The sequence below is a fragment of the Osmerus eperlanus genome, chromosome 3 (assembly GCF_963692335.1).
Source record: "Osmerus eperlanus chromosome 3, fOsmEpe2.1, whole genome shotgun sequence".
NCBI lineage: Eukaryota > Metazoa > Chordata > Actinopteri > Osmeriformes > Osmeridae > Osmerus > Osmerus eperlanus.
In genome coordinates, this window is record NC_085020.1 from 18069657 (window position 1) to 18092081 (window position 22425).

The 22425-nt window shown below is 43.1% G+C and overlaps 3 protein-coding genes across 10 annotated transcripts in view; 2 read left to right on the forward strand and 1 right to left on the reverse strand.

Moving 5' to 3' along the window:
• The window catches only part of commd6 (COMM domain containing 6), a 215549-nt gene extending 200026 nt beyond the window's left edge, over positions 1-15523 (reverse strand). The window contains exon 1 of the mRNA XM_062457676.1: positions 15511-15523. The gene's annotated coding sequence lies outside the window, so the exon portion shown is untranslated. The remainder of the gene's footprint in view (positions 1-15510) is intronic.
• On the forward strand, positions 1792-5818 carry uchl3 (ubiquitin carboxyl-terminal esterase L3 (ubiquitin thiolesterase)). The gene is made up of 9 exons (XM_062457670.1): positions 1792-1934; positions 2189-2200; positions 2593-2721; positions 2869-3025; positions 3371-3456; positions 3704-3751; positions 3982-4057; positions 4394-4452; positions 5084-5818. Exons 1-9 carry the CDS (start codon positions 1893-1895, stop codon positions 5165-5167), a joined length of 693 nt encoding a protein of 230 aa, XP_062313654.1. The 5' UTR covers positions 1792-1892; the 3' UTR covers positions 5168-5818.
• lmo7a (LIM domain 7a) overlaps positions 6112-22425 on the forward strand; it is a 52472-nt gene continuing 36158 nt past the window's right edge. For 3 of the 8 annotated variants that reach the window (XM_062457563.1, XM_062457566.1, XM_062457565.1), the window contains exons 1-5: positions 6120-6364; positions 6622-6722; positions 11997-12067; positions 14140-14209; positions 19616-19722. In XM_062457563.1, coding sequence (XP_062313547.1) covers positions 6651-6722; positions 11997-12067; positions 14140-14209; positions 19616-19722 — 320 coding nt within the window. In that variant the 5' untranslated portion in view covers positions 6120-6364; positions 6622-6650. Of the gene's footprint in view, positions 6365-6621; positions 6723-11996; positions 12068-14139; positions 14210-19615; positions 19723-22425 lie in introns of all 8 variants that reach the window. The other 5 variants (XM_062457569.1, XM_062457570.1, XM_062457567.1 and 2 more) reach the window with 4 other exon arrangements.

Sequence of the window (22425 nt, forward strand, 5' to 3'; positions counted from 1 at the left end):
TTTAAGCTGTCTCAGACAGAATGCTGTGATTTGAAACAAAGTGAAAAGGATCGATATTCTCTGTGAGACCAGTCTGAACTCTGACCTCTCCAAAGCTCTTCCTTCATGACTCACTGACCCGCAAACACATTCTAACATATAAAAACGACGTGAAATAAGATACACTATAAACACTGGTGCTTACGTGCACGCATGGTTTGAAAGCCTTAAAACAAAGACACACAAGAAATAAGGTGATAGATGTTACTGTACATGGCTCTCCTCATGGCCTTAATTTTCCTTGAAATGAACAAATTATGTATCATAGTTTATCATAGTTTTCCTTATGTCTAGGGAATCAGAGTCAATTCATTGTACATACTGTGTATGAACTTGTGTCAGACTGAGACAGAACTAGTGGTGGGGAGGGGGGAGTGTAACCAGGTACAGGAATGCCTGTTGGGCTCTCAAATTGCACACACACCTCTTCCTGTCTGATCTGAACTTCTTGTGTATATCACATTCAGCTTCTAGTGTTTGGTAGCATTCACCGGGCAATATTGAGCTGTTTTCAGTTGCTTTAAGCATGCAGTGTCAAGTAGAGTTCAGCGTGCAGTGTTGAGAGGGTTCTGTATGTAGTTTAATTGTGTGGCGTGGAGTGTTACTTGCACGGGTGTGATTGATACCGTCTGGCACTTTTGGCCTTGTTTGAACACACACTGGAGCCCCGTCTTGTAATGTTTCTAATATATATGAAAGAAACTTAATATATATTAAAGAAACTTGGGTTCATCAAAGATTTATTAACTAAGTAGCAACTAGCAAACGCGGTCAACATGTGCCTTCAGTTTGGTGTGTGTGTCTTCTACTAAAGAACCTGCTGCCATGTCGTCAAGATTGTAGGCCTGCAGATCACAGGAACATTTTTTTAAAGCTAGTCGTTGCTGCCCTCTGGTGTTCGCAAGTAATAACACCCCCAATAGTTTCACATTTTCCCCCCTCTCTCTCTTTTTCACTTGTGCCAGTATGCATAATACGGCCGATCAAACAAATGAGTAAATGGCTCGTTATACCGTTTGTGTTATATGGATATTCCGTAATTCCAAAATGAAACAAAACAACGGAAACCAAGCCTTTCCCCATAATCTGGTTCTGACATCCAAAATGGACAAAACGATATTACGAGGCTATTTTTCATTTTTTGCAGATACCATCATAAAGGATATGGAATAATCAAACAAACGAGTAAATGGCTCGTTATAACATTTGTGTTATATGGTTGTTCCGTTATTCCAAAATAAAACAAAACGGATACCACGCATTTCCCCATCATCTGGTTCTGACTTCCGAAATGGACAAATCGATATTACGAGCCTATTTTTTATCTTTTGCAGATATCAGCATAAAGGATATGGAATAATCAAAATAAAGATTAATGGCTCGTTATACCATTTGTGTTATATGGTTATTTCATTATTCCAAAAAAAACGAAACAACCAAAAACAAGCCGTTATACTTAAATGTGTGTTCGACTTACTAAAGTGACAAAACGATATTACGGCCCTATTTTGTTGTCAACACGGGTTGCAAAATAGAAAAACCAATGGCCACAAGGTACACGGACCGTGGTAGAGCATGGGGATGTCGGTTCTGTACCTTCAGGGAAATTAAACAAGCCAAGCTATATATATTCTAGGTATTTTTGTTTGAAGTATGTGTTTCATGGAATTGTCAAAACAGGATTTAAAACGTACGTAACGTACGAAGTTACGGAACAACTTTACTTCTAATGTAGGCTACGTAGTTTATTCGTTAGACGAATCCCGGAAGCGAAACCTAAACAGCTGTCAAACTGGAGGCGAGTGGTTAGAATAAGTTGAAGGGTCTGCTAAGATTGCTACAATATTGCCAAAATGGACGGTCAACGCTGGTTGCCACTCGAGGCAAACCCAGATGTATGTATTGTTTACACATGCAAAGTGTTTGGTTTAAGTAGCAACTATTACGTTAGATAGATAACGGCTTAACGCAATTCATTCATTCGCAAATGGATAGCCTAGTTAGCAAGATGCTAGCTAGCTACATGCTAGAAAGCTCTGACTCACTATTGTGTGTATGCTATCTAGTTAGGCTATCTACTTTAACGTTTACAAGCTAAAAGACCAAAAGCCAACGAAACGGGCTAACAATGTACTTGTTTTCTTTTCAGGTGATGAATCAAGTGAGTCCTGATATCGAAAAACCTTCTTAAATTAATTGTTCAACATGGAGAACGTCCGGGAGAGTATTACAATTGGAACACCTACTACAGTACAGTTATCACTCTCTGTAGCAAGTTGTTGGCTAAAGCAGTGTTTGGACATAACCATATGGAATTCCTCATAGATACGGTAGCAGTTGGTGGTATTAAGTAACTGGTTAGATACTCTACTGTGATAAAAAAAAGGCTATCTATGTAACAGGTATCATGAACTCTAAACAGTGAATAAGGTTGGGTGCTAGGTGGATAAAAAGCAGGATTGGGGATTCTCAAATAGTGGCCGTATGTCTACAAGTAAAGACTATTTTGAAACAGAAGAGTAATTTGACTCGTTCAAATCTTTCACGTTACAGTTTTTGGGACAGTTGGGTTTGGTCCCAAGCTGGCAGTTTGGAGATGTGTATGGGATGGACCCAGAGCTGCTGAGCATGGTTCCTCAACCTGTCTGTGCAGTTCTCCTCCTCTTTCCTGTGACAGAGAAGGTAAACTGACTCAGTACAACATTTTTGTGGGATAATGTCTGAAGCATGACTTGCTTGAGTGATTTCCACCATGTTGGAAACAAAGTCTGAAAGACGACACACACAACCCCAGGGTGTTGACAGTACATCTATCTTAAATGTTCTTAGTATGAGTCGTTCAGGTTGGAGGAGGAGGCCAGGATTAAAGCCCAGGGCCAGGAGGTCTCCACAAATGTGTACTTCATGAAGCAGACCATCGGCAATGCTTGTGGAACAATAGGGTTAATTCATGCTGTGGCCAACAACCAGTCATGCCTGGAATTTGGTGAGTGCTTGGCAATAGAGTCTTTCTTTGTAGGATGGTACGTTAAATTGCAAATAGCTTCTTGGTATCTCAATAAAGCTCAGACAAAATTACTGCAACGTCAAGTGAATGGGGAAAAGTATTAAACTTTTGACTAGTTGGTGGTAACGTCTCTCTCTTTCTTTCTTTCTTTCTGTTTCCTCTTCCCTCTGTCAGTGCATTATGTATCCTAAGTGGCTATAGAATAAATAGTAGAGTAGCACTGAAGTTAATATCGTAGAATTTGTACAATATATTTACTATTATAATAATACATATGTATCTCTAACGTACACAAGAAAAAATCTTTGTATCCTCTTTCCTCAGAGCCTGACAGCCCACTGAAGAAGTTCCTGGAGCAGTCTTCCAAGTTGAGCCCAGAGGACAAAGCTATCTTTCTGGAGAAAGATGAGGTATACTACAATGTACACTGGTCAGGAGTGCTGTCATGTAAAGTTGTTGTTTAGCTCTTCTCAGAAGAAGAGAAGAGAATTGTTGTTCTTCTTATCTCTGTCGTGTTGTGGATTCTCAGTATAGACATTATAATGCTAAGAGATGGAAAGAAGGATTGTGAATGGGTTTCAAAAATGTCACATCCAGAGGAAAGAAGTCTGCTCATTATTTATTTATTACTCATTCTCTAGCCATGTGTTTTTACAGAGTATCCGAGTCACTCACGAATCCAGTGCACAGGAAGGACAGACGGAGGTAAACGAGAGAAAAAATAAATAAAATCAAACATTATTATTATGTTTTTTTCTGCATTGACCCTTTTTGATGTACATTTGACTGGGGCTCTTGTGATACCTGAATATCCTGTGGGAGAGTTTCATCTAATCAAATCTAATGAGAGATGGAAGGTGCTGGAAGGTCATTTGCACATACAGTAAGATCAACACACAATAAGATGCCACTCTTATTTGTTTTGTTTTTTTCAGGCTCCAAGCATAGATGAAAAAGTTGATCTGCACTTCATCGCTTTTGTGAATGTTGGAGGACATTTATATGAGCTTGGTAAGTGAATAGGGCAACATCTCTTACCTCTACCATACAATCTATTCAAGCATTCAGAATCAGAATTTGTTTTTATTGCCACATAAGTTTACACAAACACAGAATTTACTGTGGCAGGAAGGTTCATACAATAAACATGTATGGATCTGAATTTAAAAAAAGTAGAATGTATAGATAAAATAAAAAAGTATAATACAAAAAAGCTAAACAATATGTAAGATATAAAATTCAGTCAGCCTTATGTAAAGAGTGGTTGAAGTAATAGCTCACAGCATCAAGATTTCTTTTTTTTCAGGACTTTGAAGTTCAGATTATCTTATCTCCTTTTCTCTGTAGATGGTCGCAAGCCCTTTCCTATTGCTCATAGCAACACCTCAGAAGATACCTTCCTAAAGGTAAAATACCTCCTTCTTAATTTTCCATGTTCCTTAGTGGGATGTACCCTTCCCCCCTGTTCTTATTAAAGATAACTGTCCTTTTGTACTTGACAGTTATGTGCAGTTATATGGAGACGTTGAATATGTTTACATGCAGATTAATATTCCACTATTATTCAGAATTATGAGAATATTTCCGAATTCAGTACTGCCATGGGATACCTCAATATTAATCAGGTTCTAGGAGCCTTCTTTAGACATGTATACAGTGAATTCGAAATATGCATCTCAATTGGGGATTTTACTGCAGTTTGCGATAACTGCCCTGCGGTCAGCTCTGTTTGTTGTACACAAACCGACTAGTTAATCGGAGTATGCTTGACTGCATGTAAACTGGAATATTAGTAGAATATTTATTTTCATTCGGCATGGAAACAGACAAGTAGGAATATTGCCTTTTTCAGAATAATGGCAAAAAACAGAATATTTGGCCATGTAAACGTAGTCCATGACAACTGTTTCATATATTCATTAGTGTCCAAGACAAATTTTCACAGCAACCTAATTTCTGCCATGCTGATAGTAACCCCTGTTGTGTCAATTCTCTATTCTAGATTTAAGGATGTCTTTGTTTTCCCCTCTCCTGTAGGATGCCACTGAGGTGTGCAAGGTGTTCATGGCCAGAGACCCTGAAGAGCTGCGCTTCACTGTTGTGGCCCTTTCAAGAGCATGAAGCTGCCACCCACACTAATGACACTCTACTGACCAGCCCTGTAAGGGATGCAAAGATACAACAACTGCCAATCATTCTGAAGTGCTGAATTTGTTATACACTATAGCATTTGTATTGGGTAGGTTAGCCTGTGGAATGGAGATAAATGGTTAAAAAGAAAAGAATATCAAGTTTACCTTTTCTTACTAAAATTGGCTGGATTTGTAGGCTAATTCCTGTATATATTGTCAGATTAAAATAATGTTGTAATGCAACTAAAACATTTTGGGAGTGTGTTTGAAAGCATCAAACTAAAACGTTATGGTTTCCTATGGTAGTGTTTAATTACAATCTCACAATATTGTTGTAATCCATCTTTAAATTGGAAAATTACGGCCCTGCATAGTTTGTAGGCACTCTAATTGCAAATATTTTTATAGACTTTTTCAAGATGACAAGTAAATCTGTGTGTTTGTCATAGCATTATGCCCAAAGTAGTCTGCGGTTACTGTACCATGACTATGAATAGATAACTACTATTGAATGATTTAGGAATGTTGTAAGATAAAGGTAAACATAAAAGCTTGTAAGACCTCCATAAACTGACATGGTGCCTACCTTTTGTAAAAAACAATTAGACATCCATGTCAAAAATAAAAAGTTACAAAAATAGGTTTGGCCAGTTAGTATACTTTAATAAAGTGCTGTATACCAAAATGTTCAACATTTCAAACAGTTAAGCAAAAGGTTTTTTTGGGGGTTACATTTGAGTTTTTTCTTATTTTGATTTTAGGGTCAGTGATAGGACATTTAGTGCCCAAATCGTGATTTAGTTGGCACATTTGTTGTCTGATTAGCGTGGCCCTTCTCTCAGTGCGCTTTGAGTCACATGATGGTTGTGTTAAATTGCCCCCACCACGATGAACTGGACATGCCATCCAGTTCATGCCAGATTCGCCACTGAGTGGCGTCAGAGCGCAAAGAAACTAAAGCGTAATCTGGGCGATCGATTCCATTGTAAGAAGGGGAAAAGAGAAAGTTGTATTTATACTTCACTAACTGAAGCTACGGATTGTAAATGCTCTCTCCGTCTGTTAACCTAGTTTTTCACTCGTAGAGAATCCAGATAATGTGTTTGATCGTTTAACCATTTTGTAAACGAAATAGCATCGTGGTTTGGACAAGGTGTGTGGCTCGGGACACGAGTTGGAACAACAGGTAAATTTGGCAACAAACGAACTCGAGTTTGTTACTCATTTCATTCATACACCCAAAGGGAGTTGGCTAATTGCGGAATAATTCAAATATATAATGGTGTAATTGTTTATTTAGTCTGATTTGGAGGTTACACGCATAACGCAAATCTTTTTAGTCCTGATGAAAGTCGAGTTATTGAGATGTAATTGTTTTAATTGGAGGAAAGGTATTTGACACTTTAACTGACAAAAGTAACACGTTCATTTTATTGACGTAAGAGTCGCGCGCGCTTGGATTAAGTTTGCTGATGATGGAGTGGCGCGAGCAATCTGCTGTCAGCTGTGAAGATGCTTTCTCTGAAGCGCAGAGATGGATTGAGGTAATAAACCACGACTTTATGTTTGCCAACTTTTGTAAATATTACTGAATTAGTATTCGGACCTTGTGAAAATTGTGTTAATTGAACAATCAGTTGTAGCAACAAAGCCTAGGTCTGCTGCTTAAATATTGATCTGTAAAATGCATCCAAGGGAGCCTCGAGGTGTAAACTGACTCGCTGGTTCTTGTTCCACCAATTGTTGCCTAGATATTTGTCTATGTTCTGTAGTAGAACAAGCTGAAAACAAGTTAGCTGTTGCATGTTCATATATCAGTGTTCTAACGCGTATTTAATGTAATCAACTGTGTCCTTACATAATGTTTGATATCCAATGCTATGCCAGCTACAATACATTATATGTATTATAATAAACTATGTATCCCTTCCACCTCTCAATGTGCGCTCCATTCTCCAAATCTTGTCTAGACCTGTTCACTACCTTTGTAAATATTTAGAGGGATGTTTAACAGCTTGGTGGTTCAAAGTAGGAGATTAAAGATTTGTCCTAAAATTAACAACTGATGTTTTGCATAACGTAATATTCTTAAATTAACTTAACTTTTATGACAGACCCGAGGCAACATCATAAATTGCTTAGATCTGCAATATAGATATTTTTAAAGAAAAAGATGCTCTGTCATTAACATTTAGCAGTCCAAAGGAACTACTGAGTTTCTAGTAGCCTACCACACTGTAATTTCAAAACAGCTTTCCTTCCGCAAAAGGTCAAACTTTCCATCAAAACTTTTTTTTTTAAGGAGCGTGGAGTTGCGTGTAGATTCCTTGCCCTGTTGAATTCCCTTCCCAGCGGGACGCTACAGAGCTGGTGCATGGGCTGTAACTAAACAAATATTGTTCTTATTTCATGAGGGGTGAATCTGAATGCTTGCAATGTGACATCAGCGTCTCTCACACACGCACACTGAGCCATTGTGGTCGGTTGGCTGGGCTTGTGGACTTTGCTAGGGGGGAGGCTGGGTAGTCAGTGTTGGTTGGTATTAAATGCAGGGGGCAGTAGTGGGACCAAGAGCTGGGTTCAGTTCAGAACTGAACCCCACCCTGGTAAGAACAGGCCAGATTATGGACCAGAGCTATACCATTTGTGGCTGAGGCAAGACTAGAAGCAGAGGGGCCAAGGCAAGTGGTAGGGGCATAGACGCTGCTAAATATTGCCCTACAAAGGGAACTTGTGTCGCCATGGGGTCTGCTACAGAATGATTAACAGGTTGCTGGGTTCCAGGGCCTTTAACAGAGGTGTGTGTGTGTGTGTTTGTGTGTGATAAGGGTGTTAAAAGTAGACTAAATGGTCTGGAGTTTGTCACATGGACACATTCCTGGGTTGGGTTCCATGGCTGTGAGAGTAGCCCTAGGTGCCCCCCTCAGTGCTGGCTGGTTGACAGCTCTTTAAACTCCCTGGTCCTATCCCCAATACTGGAGGTGCCTTGTTAATGAGCCTCTGAATTGAAAGTTGGATAACTCTTTCTCAAACACATACACACACAGTTCACCATTATCAATAGAAACAAGGGTCTGTGTGTGTTTGTGTGCCTGTGCACCCACGTTATTTTAAACAAACAGGCAGCATATGTAGAACTTCAATAGTTATTCAGTGTTGTAAAATTGACATAACAGTAGGCTATAATGGCAGAATTTCTTTGTAAGGCTACTGCTTAGCTGCTCATGAGCAATTTCCTGACCATTGTATAGTGAAACGAAATGGTCGTTAATGGCATCGGTGTTCTACATTGTAACTGCTAAGACTTGATTGACGGGTGCATTTGGGTGACCTGCCTCTTCGTAGTATGAGTGTTTTGAGAGGTCTTTGCCAGAATATTTAGAATACCTCAGAGAACAATTGTTCCCATTCTTTTGGTGTTAGGCTGCTCTGCACGCTAGCTAATGATCCGGTCAAAGGTCAATCCTGTCTTACAGCGTTGCTGCTGCTCCCGTCATGTTTTCCATAATCAAAATGTTTTTATCTGATTTTATTAACCTTGTTTAGCATCCGAGAAAGAGATGGATATAGTTTAAACCTTCATTGAAATCTTTAATAAAACATTGAAGAGTCCTGAACCAGATATTGAGGTAAGATGGTGTTCATAAGACACCCTCAAAGCTGAGGTTACCTGTTTAAATGGTAGGGTGACACATAGGAGCCTATATTGATTTAATTATCTTTCTTGTAAGTAGCTTTAAGGTTGTCTGGCTTCAGTTACCTGTAAGTAACCTAATGCGAGACAAGGCTGTAACCTTTTGTAAGCAAGCAGAAGCTTGTTTGGCAGATTGTAGCTGTCATGAATAGCATTGTGTTACCGTGGGTTTTTGATGAGTTAATCTATTATTTCAATGCCTCCTGGTACTGAATCATCTCCAATACTTAAGGATGTATCAACCCTCTTTTTTTTCTCACTTTCTCCATTCCCACATTGACCAGGCTGTTATCAGAATAACCAGTAATCAGTGTCCTCACTAATGGTCATTAGCGTCGGCTGCTGCCGCCATTGTTCCTGCTGCCATCCTTTTTCACACAGCAAGCTGTGTGTCAGGTCCGACCCCTTCCCGATGTCATTACCCTGACGTTCTGTGTGTTGACTGTCAGGACGGGCCAGTGGGCAGCGAACCGGGGCGCACGCTTTCAGACGTAATCATGTGGAGCGCAGCCGTCGTACATGCTGCGGTTGCCCGTGGTGTGACCCCGTCACCCACATTAGGGCAGGCCGGCGCTGCCCTCTGCCCACGCTATGAGCCCTGTACGAGCTTCTGTTTGGCAGAACTGCCAAACTTGAGTTCACCGACGTCATGAGCATTTACATCTCAATGGGAGTAATACCTGGAAAGAGTACGTCGATGAATGTTGTGAGCATATCTCTCTTATTAGGATCAGTGCTAGGCTGTCTGACCCCATTAGCCTCCTGCGTTTCCTCTGTAGAGGGAGGGAAGCTTTTCAGAACAATTAACGGTGGGCTGCTATTCCGTGTTCAAACAAACCTCCAATGCTGAGATGCCTCAGAGCTCTGTATGAATGAACAACGGTTTGTAGTCCTCTCTCTCGCTCCTCTCTCTCTCTCTCTCTCTCTCTCTTTCTCTCTCTCTCTCTCTCTCTCTTTCTCTCTCTCTCTCTCTCTCTCTCCTCTTTTGCTCTTTTCTTTCTCTCTTGCGCTTCTCTCTCAACCCCCCCACCCCCTTTAGTTTCCTTGACTTTGAAGATTCAGACCCTGTTCCAGACATGTATTCCTAAGGATGTTGATTTCTGTGATTTACCCAGCATACGTCAGGGGGAAACCATTATTACAGTCGCAGCCTTGTTATTGTATGTGTAGCCTCAGCACTTCAAATGAGCAGTGTTTCTCAGAAGCGTTGAACAGAAGGAGGGACTGAGAGTCTGAAGCCAGTTCTTCTGTTTGTCTCCAGCCTGGCCTGCCCTCTGTTGAACCTGCTGTGTCAGACCAGCTCTAATCCCCTACAGCATACCTCAACTCTCACCAAACTTGGGCCTGGGCCTGGTCCTTGCTAAAGTACATGACTTTAAGAATCAGAGTTAAAGCACTAAAGAGGAAATTATCTTGTAACCGGGCAGGCCCAGGTGTATTCCAGGACAAATAGTGCCAGGGTGGATACTGAGCATTAATTAGCCCACTTATGTTGCACAGTAAGCTGGAGGCTAAGGCTGTGATGCCAAGTCTTTTATGAACTATTGTTGCCAGTACCTTGGATGAAAGAATATTGACACAAAACATTTAATTCACATCAGTGTGTACATTAAAGTGAAGGAGATGGGGAGAAATAGTGAGGAAAGGAGAGAATTAGAAAGAAGGTGGGTTAGACAGTGTAATTATGAATGAAGGAATGGATTTGGGAGTGGACAAATAAATAAAAAACGATTACATAAGGTGTTCTCTCATACAACAGCAGGGGTCAGGATTTCATATGTCAACACCAATAAGAGAAAGAGAGATATGTGTGTGTTCAGTGTATCATTGAAGTTAACTTTCCCCATAACAGGATTTGCTTACTGTGTACTGTTAACGGCTGCCAGTATCACAACTTAGGCTGTCCAAAATTAATTCCACTAGAATCCAATTTCATTATTAGTTGACATGCAAGATTCATCCATTCTATACACAGCTTAATGTATCAAATGTGCAATGAATAATATTATACGATTCATGTAGATCGAGTTATTGTTATGTCTTAACAGTCATTCACTGATACCTATGAAATCACATACTTAAATATTAAAATGTTTAAATAGCGAGTTTCAAGTGTGTGATTTGTGTGTAACAGGACCCAGGTAGAAAATAACAGAGTATGTCCACCTGTCAATCACGTTCCAACCGTGTTGGTATTTCACTGATGGGCCTTTGAAGTTTCACTCTACGGAAAAGGGGACAGTAATGTCTGGAACCCTCCTACTGGTCTGGCCTCCATGGCAGATCTGGGTTTGGCCTTTCAGCCTGTGTGGTGTGTGTGTGCACGTGTGCGCACCTGCGCTCGTGTGTCTCTCAGTAAAGAGGGCAATGTGCCAACAGGATGTTTGAGTATGTTCAAATGGGCACCACGTCAAATGACAGTTGGATTAAGAGGTCCAGAAGCGTTGATCTTGTTGTGAAATACAGACGGAAATAACAACTCGTAAAGTCCCAGTCCGTCCTCTCACTCTGTTATTGCATTGTTGTCTGCGTTGTTGTTGTTGCAATCACAATTACTATTGTTGTGGGTTAGTCAAGGATGTAAACACGGCACAAATGGAAGTGTTGTCTGGGTGTTTTTGCTTTGTTTTGCAAGCTCACCCGTTGGTACAGGAATGTTTTCACCATAATAATGTCTCGTCTTTCTATGATTACCATGGTTGGTGACCATGAAGCTGTGCCCTCCTCTCTCCTCCCCTCCCAGATGCTCTCCTAACCCCATGCCTGTCCCTGGTTGCTGTGCCCTGGCTCCAGCCTCTTCCTAGCAACCCCCCCCCCCCCCCCCCCCCCTCCGCCCTCTTGTTTACTCTGTGCTCCAGGAGATGCAAGCCCAGCCTCAGTACTTGCTCACAGACCTCTCCCAGCTCCAGTCTGAGGAACTCTGCCTCATTCCCGTGAAGCGGTGTGGAGACACTGGAGGAAAAAACACCCACTTCCTCCTCTACTGTTCTTAACATCCTACCTTTCTTCTTCAGCCTCCCCCACCTCCACCACCACCCCGTTACCTCACTTTGTTGCTACACCCCCCCTCCCCTTCTCTCTCTCTGCTTCTGAATCAGTTTTTTTTGTCCTCCCCCGTTTACAGGCGGTAACCAAGAAAACATTCGGGAGCAACAACTTCCGATCTGCGCTGGAGAATGGAGTGCTGTTGTGTGAGTAAGTAGTCTGCTCTTTCCCGGGCACCTCTCTGTTCAGCCCTCTCATTCATCAGGAGTCCTGCCCTGCTCTCCAGACCTCTGCTGTTCTGTAAGTGTTACTGATATCTCCCAGGGCTGAATCTCTGGACCCCATGTCGCTTGTTTGTTCGTAACCACGGTAAGCTTTTGAGCAAACTGAACATTCTGAGCTCTGCTATCTCTGTTATGTTTTTTGATGAATGCTCTGATCTGTTTCCAAAGGGCTTGTCTGTTCGACAGATGTGATGGGGGAGAGGGTAGTGGACCATCTTGACTTTTCATTAAATTGATTGTTAAGTTGTGTTGTAACTGTAATCACTGTTAAAACACAATGGATACCATAAAGACAGAGCAGGTATAAACACAGATAAGAAAGGGTAAAAAAGGTCAAACGAGTGGTTAAGGATACAAATTATGGAGGACTTTTGGTGTGTGTGTGTGTGTGTGTATACATGCATGCATGGACAGCACTCTTGAATTGGAGTGGTCCTTTCAATGACTCAGCAGGGTGTCGTAATTAAGACAGACCCATGCAGAATCCCCTCAAACGCTCCAGTCCTGACTTCTCTCTTTATCTCCCCCGGGAGGACAGACGTTCTGTCTGTCAGTGTTTGTCCTCAGAAAGCCGCCTGTGAGATAAACAGAGTGTTTTGCATAACAACTAGATAATGGGTTTGAGGGCCCCCCCCCCCCCCCCCCTTATGTCTCGGAGACAATACACAGGCAGTCAATGCTATGAGCTTCTTGAGTTGTTTACTTGTTACAAAAATAATGTCAGGTGCATAAAAATTAATTTACGATGTTTGAAGATATCGGATGGCAACATGATGAAGAGCTAGATTAGCAGTGTCAAACGACCAGGGCAATGGCACCCACAGCACGGTAAAATAGGGACCATTTAGCCATAATGCTGCTTCCTACTTGATAGGTGAATGCCCACAAAAGTAATTACCACAAAAGCCCTCAGGCAAGTTACATCAAAACATTTATTAATATAATATAGCGTTGCCATGTGGAACCCAGCCGGCTAAATGTGGAGGAGGGCCACCTTCATGTCTTTTATCTGTATGTTGTGTACTACCATTTCAGCCTCTGTGAATTCAGGTTCTTACTTTCTCCATAGTTCTTTTCACACAATCCCCGTTTGTGACCATCAGACACCTGATGGCTTTGACCAGTCAAATTACTCAATTATTCCACCCACATGGCTTCCAGAAAAAAATGTATGAGGAAGATACTAAATTTGACATTTTGCCTGCAGCATTAGACCAGTTAACACTAGTATCATAGTAGAAGGAAAATGTTTCCAGACATACACCCACACGCCACTGTCTTCTTCTTTTTTCTTTTTTTTAAGGGTTCGTTCTCTTCTCTATGCTAGATAAAAAATACCCACTATTTCTGTCCGCATATCTATGTCCATTCCTTTTAAGAAAAGGGACCAAGATGTATTAAAAAAAAGTGCATCAGATTATATTTGTATTCCCTAACAGGAGAATGTTCTGGAACAGACAGACATAGAGAGTGGGTCAGACTGGGCATGGCTCATAGGGTGGAGCGTGTGTCATATACAGTTTGTGTGTGTGAGAAATATGTGTCCCTACAAACATCATATTGTGTCAGAGAAATGGATATATATAAACAGTGGACATGTGCACACTTGAGGGAGAATGAGTGTGTAGAAGGTTGGTGTTTGTCTGGACAGGGCTTGTCTAAGAGGCATATCATAGTGCGTGTTTCCTCAGCAGCAGAGAGAGACCAGCATGTTTACCTCTCAGCTCCGTGGCCATTTAGTAAACCGGAGCCAGGTGGCCACCATCAGAGGAAGTCATAAACACAGGAGAGACCTATGCAACCGTTTGTGTTCCTTCTCTCCCTGCTTTCCAGACCCACAAGCCTAGCAGCTGACTCTCTCTCTCTCTCTCTCTCTCTCTCTCTCTCTCTCTCTCTCTCTCTCTCTCTCTCTCTCTCTCTCTCTCTCTCTCTCTCTCTCTCTCTCTCTCTCTCTCTCACAAACACTTTCTCTCTTGCTCTCTCTTGCTCTTTCTTCAGTCTCGTCAACAGGATCAAGCCAAGTATCATCAAGAGGGTGAACAGGCTCTCCACACCCATTGCTGGACTGGTGAGTCCTCTGTTCCTTCCATTTCTTCTGTCTAGTACATTAGGTTTTTCTCATAACTTGACTCTGATTGTTTACCTTGGGTTTCCTTGTCGTTATTTATTGACAAAAGGACATGCGCTAATATCCTTTCCCCACTGGCAGTACACCGAAACTATCCCAGCTGTCTTTGTGTTTTTCTAACCTCATTCCAAGTGGGGAGGTGAGTGTGTGTGTGTGTGTGTGGGGGGGGGGGCGTTGCAAGGTGTCTGCCTCAGTGGCTTGTCTCTCTGCATATCCATCTTCATTAATAAGCAGCTTGACCGCAGAGCTTCTGGAAAGGCCAGCAGGCACATCGAAACGCTCAGCAAATGGGACGTCTGCCCGACACGCTCAAGCCGTCGTTCAATCAAAATTGGCTTCTCAACAAAGCTCATCTCTGTAATGTGCAATGGGATTTTCTTTACTGAATAGGTACAGCCGGTAGCGAGATGAGCTTTGAGTAAATACTTGTGATTAGTTTTGTGTCTTTTAAGAAGAAGTTGAGTGAGAGAAGCATTTCCCGTCATCATTTGGTATTTGTTGACCAAAGCCGTTAATGGCATCAGCTTAGAACAATATTTTGCTGATGACAGGGATGTATTCAGCTTTGTCACAAGTAGTGTTTTTTCTTTCTTTCTTAAGCTTTAGTTAAATATGTGGGATGCACTCGTTCCTTTCTGAGACGGTCCGTCACATTCTGTGCAGCCAAACGCGGCTCTAATAGTCCAGCTGCTAGAGAGACAGAAGTCTTTGAGCTCCGACTTCCTGACTATTCCTTCATCTGACACAATGCCAACTCCCATGCCCCTAAACTGCAACACCAGTGAGGCAAAAAGCAAGTATGTTACAGCCAGGCCCTTTAGTCCCTTGCAACCCCCCCCCCCCTGCAAACACTTGAGTTAGTTTCATAGCAGGCCCCCCTGGTAAGCTGTGTCAGAACATGGACCCAAGCCAGCTTTCTTGTTTTGGGGCTCATTACCCCATTTGGGTAAATGATCACCTGCTGAGGTAATGGGGATAAGTATCTTCTTGATCAGTAGCAGTCAGGCTGTGGCATTTCCGAGAGATTTGGACCTCAAACCTGAAACCACCTGATCGTAAACTGGTCTTTGTGTGAGAAAGTGTGTTTGTGTGTGTGTTTGTATGTGTGCTTGACAATATGTTGTGGCCCCAGAGCTGTAGGCCAGAGAAGAAGAGCTCTAGACAAATAATATGCAACTTATGGTCTGTTGTGGCCTGTTTTCTACAAATAGTGTTCTGTGTCTTGTTCCTTTGTCTGCAAATATAGAATCTCTGTCCCTTTTTCTCTTCCTCATATTTTTTCTTTTAGCTCTCTCCCCCCTCTCTCTGTCTCCCTCCTCCCTCTGTGTTTGACTTGAGGCATGTACTGTAGAGCAATTCTCTAAATGTTCCCAGAGAAGAATGAGGTGGGAAAATAGTTTTTTGTTCTGGCATGGTGAACTTCTAGTGTGATTGCAGCATAGCACAGAGAACACGAGGAATGGTACAGTAGCTCTCTTGTTTATGACTTTGGAAGTAATTTAGTCTTGTCTGAACAAAAACCTCTATACAATCACACCTTGTTAAAGCGCAAGAATGACAAACGCATTGCCCTTACAGTCATGTCTGTCCTATCGGCTTCGATTTTCCAAATAATTTTGCCACTGTAAATTTATGCCAGGTTCAGACTATGGCCAAACCAAAGGATGTTAAATGGAGGGAGAAATAGAAAAAAAAAATGAAAAATGAAATCTATGTTCATATTTATCCACATAGACTCTAGATTCCTGGGGATCCGTTTTTGGGTTTCAGACGTATACATTGGAATATTTCCCATGTCAACTTATCCCTCCCAGTTCCATCTCTGTCATGGCTCACCAGGGTTGTGGGTTTGGATCCCAAGATCGCTCCAGCTCAGTTTCTACCAGTTTGGAAATGAGGGCCTGTGGCTTTGTGGCAGGGGCCCCAACCACATGAGAGCAGGGCCCTTTGGGTTGAGGGCTGGAGGGGCTGCAGTTAGAGATGACTCCATAGGCCTCAGCTCCAACTGTAAATACTCTGTAATTGACATGAGTGCTGGATGTTCCTGCTGCATAATACCCTTCTGTGAGCGTAACACAATCTGTATGAAACACAAGGTGGAAATAGATAAACACCGAAGGCCTCTGCGTTTATTTTGACGTACGAGGAGCCTTCGTGGGTTACAAAAGCTGCCTGAACATAGCTTGTTACAGTGTTTGTTACAGACGCCAGAGACCAAACCAGAGATTTCCGTGACCCATTATGAGAAAACTAAACATCTCACAATGTCGCAGACTGCCTCCAAGGTTTACCCTGACAGAAGATTTGAAATGGATATCCTAATAATGTAAACTTAATTTGAGCGGACATTTATATATTTATTTTCTTGTGGTATTCTCTTCATCCTGACACTGTAGCTTTGCTAGCTCGTTCTCACCAGACGTCCTCTCCTGGACAAGTAAGGGTGGAGCCAAGTCAAACACAGCCTCACTGAGGCATCAACCATCCAGTCTCCTCCTGATGTGTGACGAACAGAGCCTTCCCATCCCATGTGTTTGTGTGAGAACTTTCTTAGCCTGATCCTGATGGTCGTGTCAGGAGGATTAACATCAGGGCGGGTTGAGCATTTTTACCAGGATTAAAAGCAGCCCCTACAAAGCTAACTGGACTTTCCATCTGTACCATTATCTACAGCATGCTCACACACTGACTGCGCCTCTGACTGACTGTTATTATGAATAGAATAGGCGTGACCCCGATGACTTATGTTATTAGGTTTACGGAATAAAGTAGACATGGTCACGACTGTGTTATTTTCATTTTCAGAGCCAAACTGATTGATGTGTTATACGACAAGACGGTTCACATGACATAGGCTCACGAGTTATTGCGAGCGAGTGCGATAAAGATGTACACTAAATCTCTGGGCACATACCTGTTAGAAAGGTACAGAGGTGGATTTGCGTACATGTTGTTTGCACACCTATCAAATGCGATACAGCAACTAACTCCACATACCTTTATGGCAGTTATTATTGACTGGGCACTGTAAAGGTAGGTGACACTTAGGAATTTACATCCATGAATTATGTCATAAGTATATAATATAAGTATTTAAAAGAGTAAGGGGTTAGCTCAGGAGTAGCTTATCACAGTTTATCAACTCATTTGATTAACCTACTTTGTGTATTATGTTTATACAGGTACTTTCACCTGTTAGAGGTTCACTGTTAAACAGACGTAGGGTCCGAACACACATTTACTCCAACTCATTCTTATATTTCTGAAGATCTGACCTGGGTTGGAACAAATATATTTGTGGGCCGATGATGTCAACATCATCTTGGGCCATATAAATGTGATGTTATAACGTTTAGGTACAATACAGATTCCCATCATATATTATATTTAGTCATTTAGCAGACACTGTTATCCAGAGCGACTTACAGTAAGTACAGGGACATACCCCCAATGCAAGTAGGGTGAAGTGTCTTGCCCAAGGACACAACGTCATTTTGCACGGCTGGGAATCGAACCGGAAACCTTCTGATTAATAGCCCGATTCCCTAACCGCTCAGCCATCTGACCCACTCATATAAAAAAAAGTTGATGAAACCAGATAAAGCACAATAACCCTGACTACCATAGTAGATTAACATTGTACCCGTTGCACCAACCCCCCTCCACCCCACCCCCCCTCACACACACACACACACACACACACAGGAAGACAGTGGGTTGGGAGGGGGTGTCACTAAACTGCCCCAGACACAAGCAAGGCTGTCGGCCTGAGAAACTGTCAGGATAAGAGAGGTCAGCTCTATCCTGCCATCTGTTAATGGCCATGTTAGCTGTTTAAATATAGACACAGCTACCCTCTAATTATCTCAGCCATGTTGAAACCCATGTGTCATTACATAGAGATGTGTTGGTGTGTGCACGGTCCCAATGTGTCATGCAGATGGACAAACTAGCCTCCAGAGGGTAAGCATGATACATCATTCTGTAGTTCTTCTAGTACAGGCAGCATGTTTTGTAGTGTCATACAAGATGGAAATGTAAAGTGTAATTTTGGATTAAATGATTTTACAACTGACACACATCTGTGGGCGTACTCATGCATGTACAGTTGCGGCCCTCAGTATTTGCACTGACATATATTTTGTGTTTACAAGTTTGCTGCTTCAGTTGTTGTGGTGCTGATTCATATTGTTACTCAATTATTGTGCAGAGTGATCAGATGGATTTTAAATAAAAGCTTAATTGGCCCCCCCAAAATGAAATGTATCACAAAAAAAAACATTTCACAGTTTTTGGGCCATGGCATAAAATGACATACAATGCTAATTTCATTTGATGATAATCAAATAAAATCATCAGCACATGGGAAAGTGTCAACTAGTTCTAGTAAGGTGAAATCACTCTATCATTCTGATTGGATTTTAAGAGCAGATCTTTAAAAGCAAATCTTTTAAAACCAATGGAATTTTGAATTATTGTTTTCCAGTATTCCATTGAAACATGTAAAAAACCTGAACCAGTAAACTTTGCAAACCACAAACTTTATTACTGCCAATACTTTTGGCCCCAACTGTAAAAGCGTGGGAGTGACAGTGAATTCTGGGAAGATCAGTGCAACTATGCCAAGCAGGGAATATATGATCCTTGACGACGCAATATTCATTCTTTTCATGCGTCCAACTCACTTGCTGGAGGGAAATAGTTGTAGGTTTCTGTCATACCAGCCTCTTGTTTCGTGGCAACCACGGTTTCCAAAATAAACCGCCCTGCAAATTCCACAGGTGTTCTCCAATACTGGGCTAGGCAGGGAGTGGTGTGTTTGTGTGTGTGCGTGTGTGTGTATGTTGGGGGAAGGGGGGCGGGGGCCAGGGAAAGAGAGAGAAAGGAAGGGTGACAGACGGTAAAGGACAGTTTTTGGGTGTGCGGGGGAGTGAGAGTGTGCGAGCCAGGCAGTGTACTTCCTCCCTGTTTGGTCCAGCCCACCCATGCCATGTTTGGTTTGAGAGGCAGGCCTGTGGTTAGCACTGATGTCATTCTACCTCATTTGGGTTCTGTCCCCGCCCCCCACACACTCCCTCAGGTCGTTTTAGAGCTTTCAGTCCCCTCTGTCACGCAGCCCTACCCATATGAGTGTGTGTGAGGGTTGTGTCCCTTTTTATTAGCCACACACACACGCACACGCTCCTCCCGCCCCTTCTCAGTTTCCCAGCGCTGTGAACTTTGGATGCAGTGAGTTGTGGACTGTGACTCTGCCAGAGGAGTTGAGAGTGACTATACTTTGACTGAAGGTGGACAACCCCTTCACTCTCTCTCTCTCTGAACTGTTCATTTGTTCTCCTGTGATAGGACAACCTGAATGTCTTCCTGAGGGCTTGCGGGAAGCTGGGACTAAAGGAAGCGCAACTTTTTCACCCCGGAGACCTCCAAGACCTGTCCAGCAGAGTCACTATCAAGTAAGTCCTCGGTACCCCCAAAAAACTAGATCCAAATGACAGTTACATCTGAATGGCATCAGGTGGAACAGGAACCGATGTAAAGGAGTGATGTGGGAAACTAACTTAACTGTCTCTATAGCAACTCCGCCAGCACCTCATATTGACTCTGAAGCCCCATTCCATGTCTGTGTAGTCCAGTACAAAGACAACCTTGTCCTTCCGACGCCCCCAGGTTTAAATTTAACTTTTACTATTTTCCCCAAGCACGTGGCTTCCCATACTGTACTGCCTGCTTGGTAGAGGTTGAGGAGCGGAGGTCAGCATTTAGACATGTTCTGCTGCTATTGCAGAGAAGTATTTGCATTGGGGGTCTTGACTCCTGGGGAGTCACAACTCGTGCACCTGTTGTGGATGATCACAGGGATGGGTGTACAGGGACGCTTCACACTGCTTTATAGTCACTCGGTGGAAGCTTTCAAAAGATGGAAAAAGAGGAAGAGCAAGGCCACTGTGACCTGGTGGTGCTCTAGCGGTGGACAGTCTTTATACTCCCGGCCTCAGCCTAGAACATGGAACAGGCTTCACCTCCCTGGCTTCTGGTTTTGATAACCAAATCGCAACCTATCCGATTGCTGTGGAGGAGAGAAGGCCTGTTCCCTGGCAGCGATGGGCAGACTGGGTGAGGGTTTTGTGCTACAGGGTGTGACATTTCTGGTGTGGATGAGGGTGTGCTTGTGGGAGAGTGCAGTGTGTATGTGTGACCGTGTGTCAGATGTGAGATAGCTTGCCACGACACGGCTGCGTTTATAGTTTCTGTGTTTGTCGTCGCGTCCCCGTCAGCTGTGTGTGGTGGACTGGGGTGCACACGGTATGTGGAATAACCTGTTCAGTTTTCACACAGGTGTGTCTTTGGGAGACAGCCAGGTAAGGGCAGGACGTTCACAGTCCTGCCCTTACCCTTACCCTTCTCTGTGAACACACCCCATGGCACTGACATGTTCAACATGGCAGCTCTGCACAGAGGCCTCAGCTCTCAGAGCGCACCGGCAGTAAACACATACAATACAGGGATACAATACTGGGCAGGCCTGCCCCTCACGGTTCAGGAGCAGTACACAGTGGAGCTCTCTCCAGGGAGGTGCGTTCAGTGTTGCCGCAAGACTGAACAAGAGTGAGCTGCTGGAGCACAAACCTTTCTCTCTCTGTCTCTCTCTGTCTCTCTCTGTCTCTCTCTGTCTCTCTCTGTCTCTCTCTGTCTCTCTCTGTCTCTCTCTCTCTCTCTCTCTCTCTGTCTATGTCTCTCTCTCTCTCTCTCTCTCTCTCTGTCTCTCTCTCTCTGTCTCTCTCTCTCTCTCTCTCTCTCTCTCTCTCTCTCTCTCTCTCTGTCTCTCTCTGTCTCCCTTCCTCTCTCTTTGTCTGTCATAGAAATGTGTCATTTAGCATGGTCTAAGGAGCCAAGTATGTGATATATCCACCACTCCTTATGATAAGGTGTTGCAACCTCCAAGTGTTGCAACCTCAATTTTTACAGCTGAATCCACCCAGGCTGTGTTCTTGTACCCTTTAAAGGTAAGGACAGCTCTGTCAATTTCTCTAATACAAACACACACACATGCGTACACATACAGGTACGCGTACACACTTAAAAGTTTACACACAACAATGAAGCAAGCTCTGGCTGTCTGTTACCATGGCACACCCTCTTAACCACCATAGCAACAAGACGAAGTGAGAGAGTGTAGGGAAATCTGGAGCAATTAGGGGATTTAAGGTGTTCGTTCTGTGTAGCAGACTGGTAGGCACTCTGGCTAAAAGGGAAAGAAACAAAAAGAAACCCAGAGACCCCCCCCCCACACTTATCTTCACGCCTGACATACTGTTCCACAGCAGGGACCTGTAAACAAATGGTTATCTCCATGACTGCTATGGTCTCAGTGGTTGTGTTCCACTTGTGCACCCTGCCCCCAGACTCTCTCCAGGGTGGCTTGGGTGGCCTATAATTAGGACCTGGGAGGGTTGGGGGCTGGGGGTCACTCTTTGACATTGGATTGACTGGCATGGTGACAGCACTCATGGGAGTGAGGCTTTTTTTAGAATGTGTCAACCCCCTCCTCTCTCTCTGCCTCCTAGGACAGGCCAGGTCACACTTGTGTGTTTGTGTGATAAAGAGAGAGTTGAGGTGGGTTGGACAGGCTTTGAACAGCATGTACAGGGAGTGACCTGAAGAGACGCAGCATCATGCTGTGCTGTGCCCCGGTTCCTCAGGGCTGAGGATCAGCTTTGTGTCTGGTCACCACTGCTCCGCCTAACAGCAAACGGCCCAGTAAAGAAGATTCTCTGTGACATTGCTTGTAAAAAAGGGCTATACAAATACATTTTAATTTGATTTGAGAAGATAGAGAGAGAGGGGGGGGGGTGGATTCTCCTGTCCAGGACTCATCTGCCTGTGTTTCTGGTGTGTGTCCGACCTCCCCACCCCCCTCCAAAGCCAGTCTGACAGGTGCTTTGCCCTGCCTGTCCGCTCCCAGCAGATGTACCATCATTACAGACCTCTTCTCATGTGCTCGGTATGCTGCATTAGGCAGGGGAGCTGGATCGTCTAGTTTAACCCGTCCTCGATACTGGGCAGAGTCGTCAAGGCACGCTTAATGACATTGTGGTTAATAATATAACGCCTATTTGTGATGTTGGAAGAGCCTCAAGGTTAGGTGGGGAGCTGGT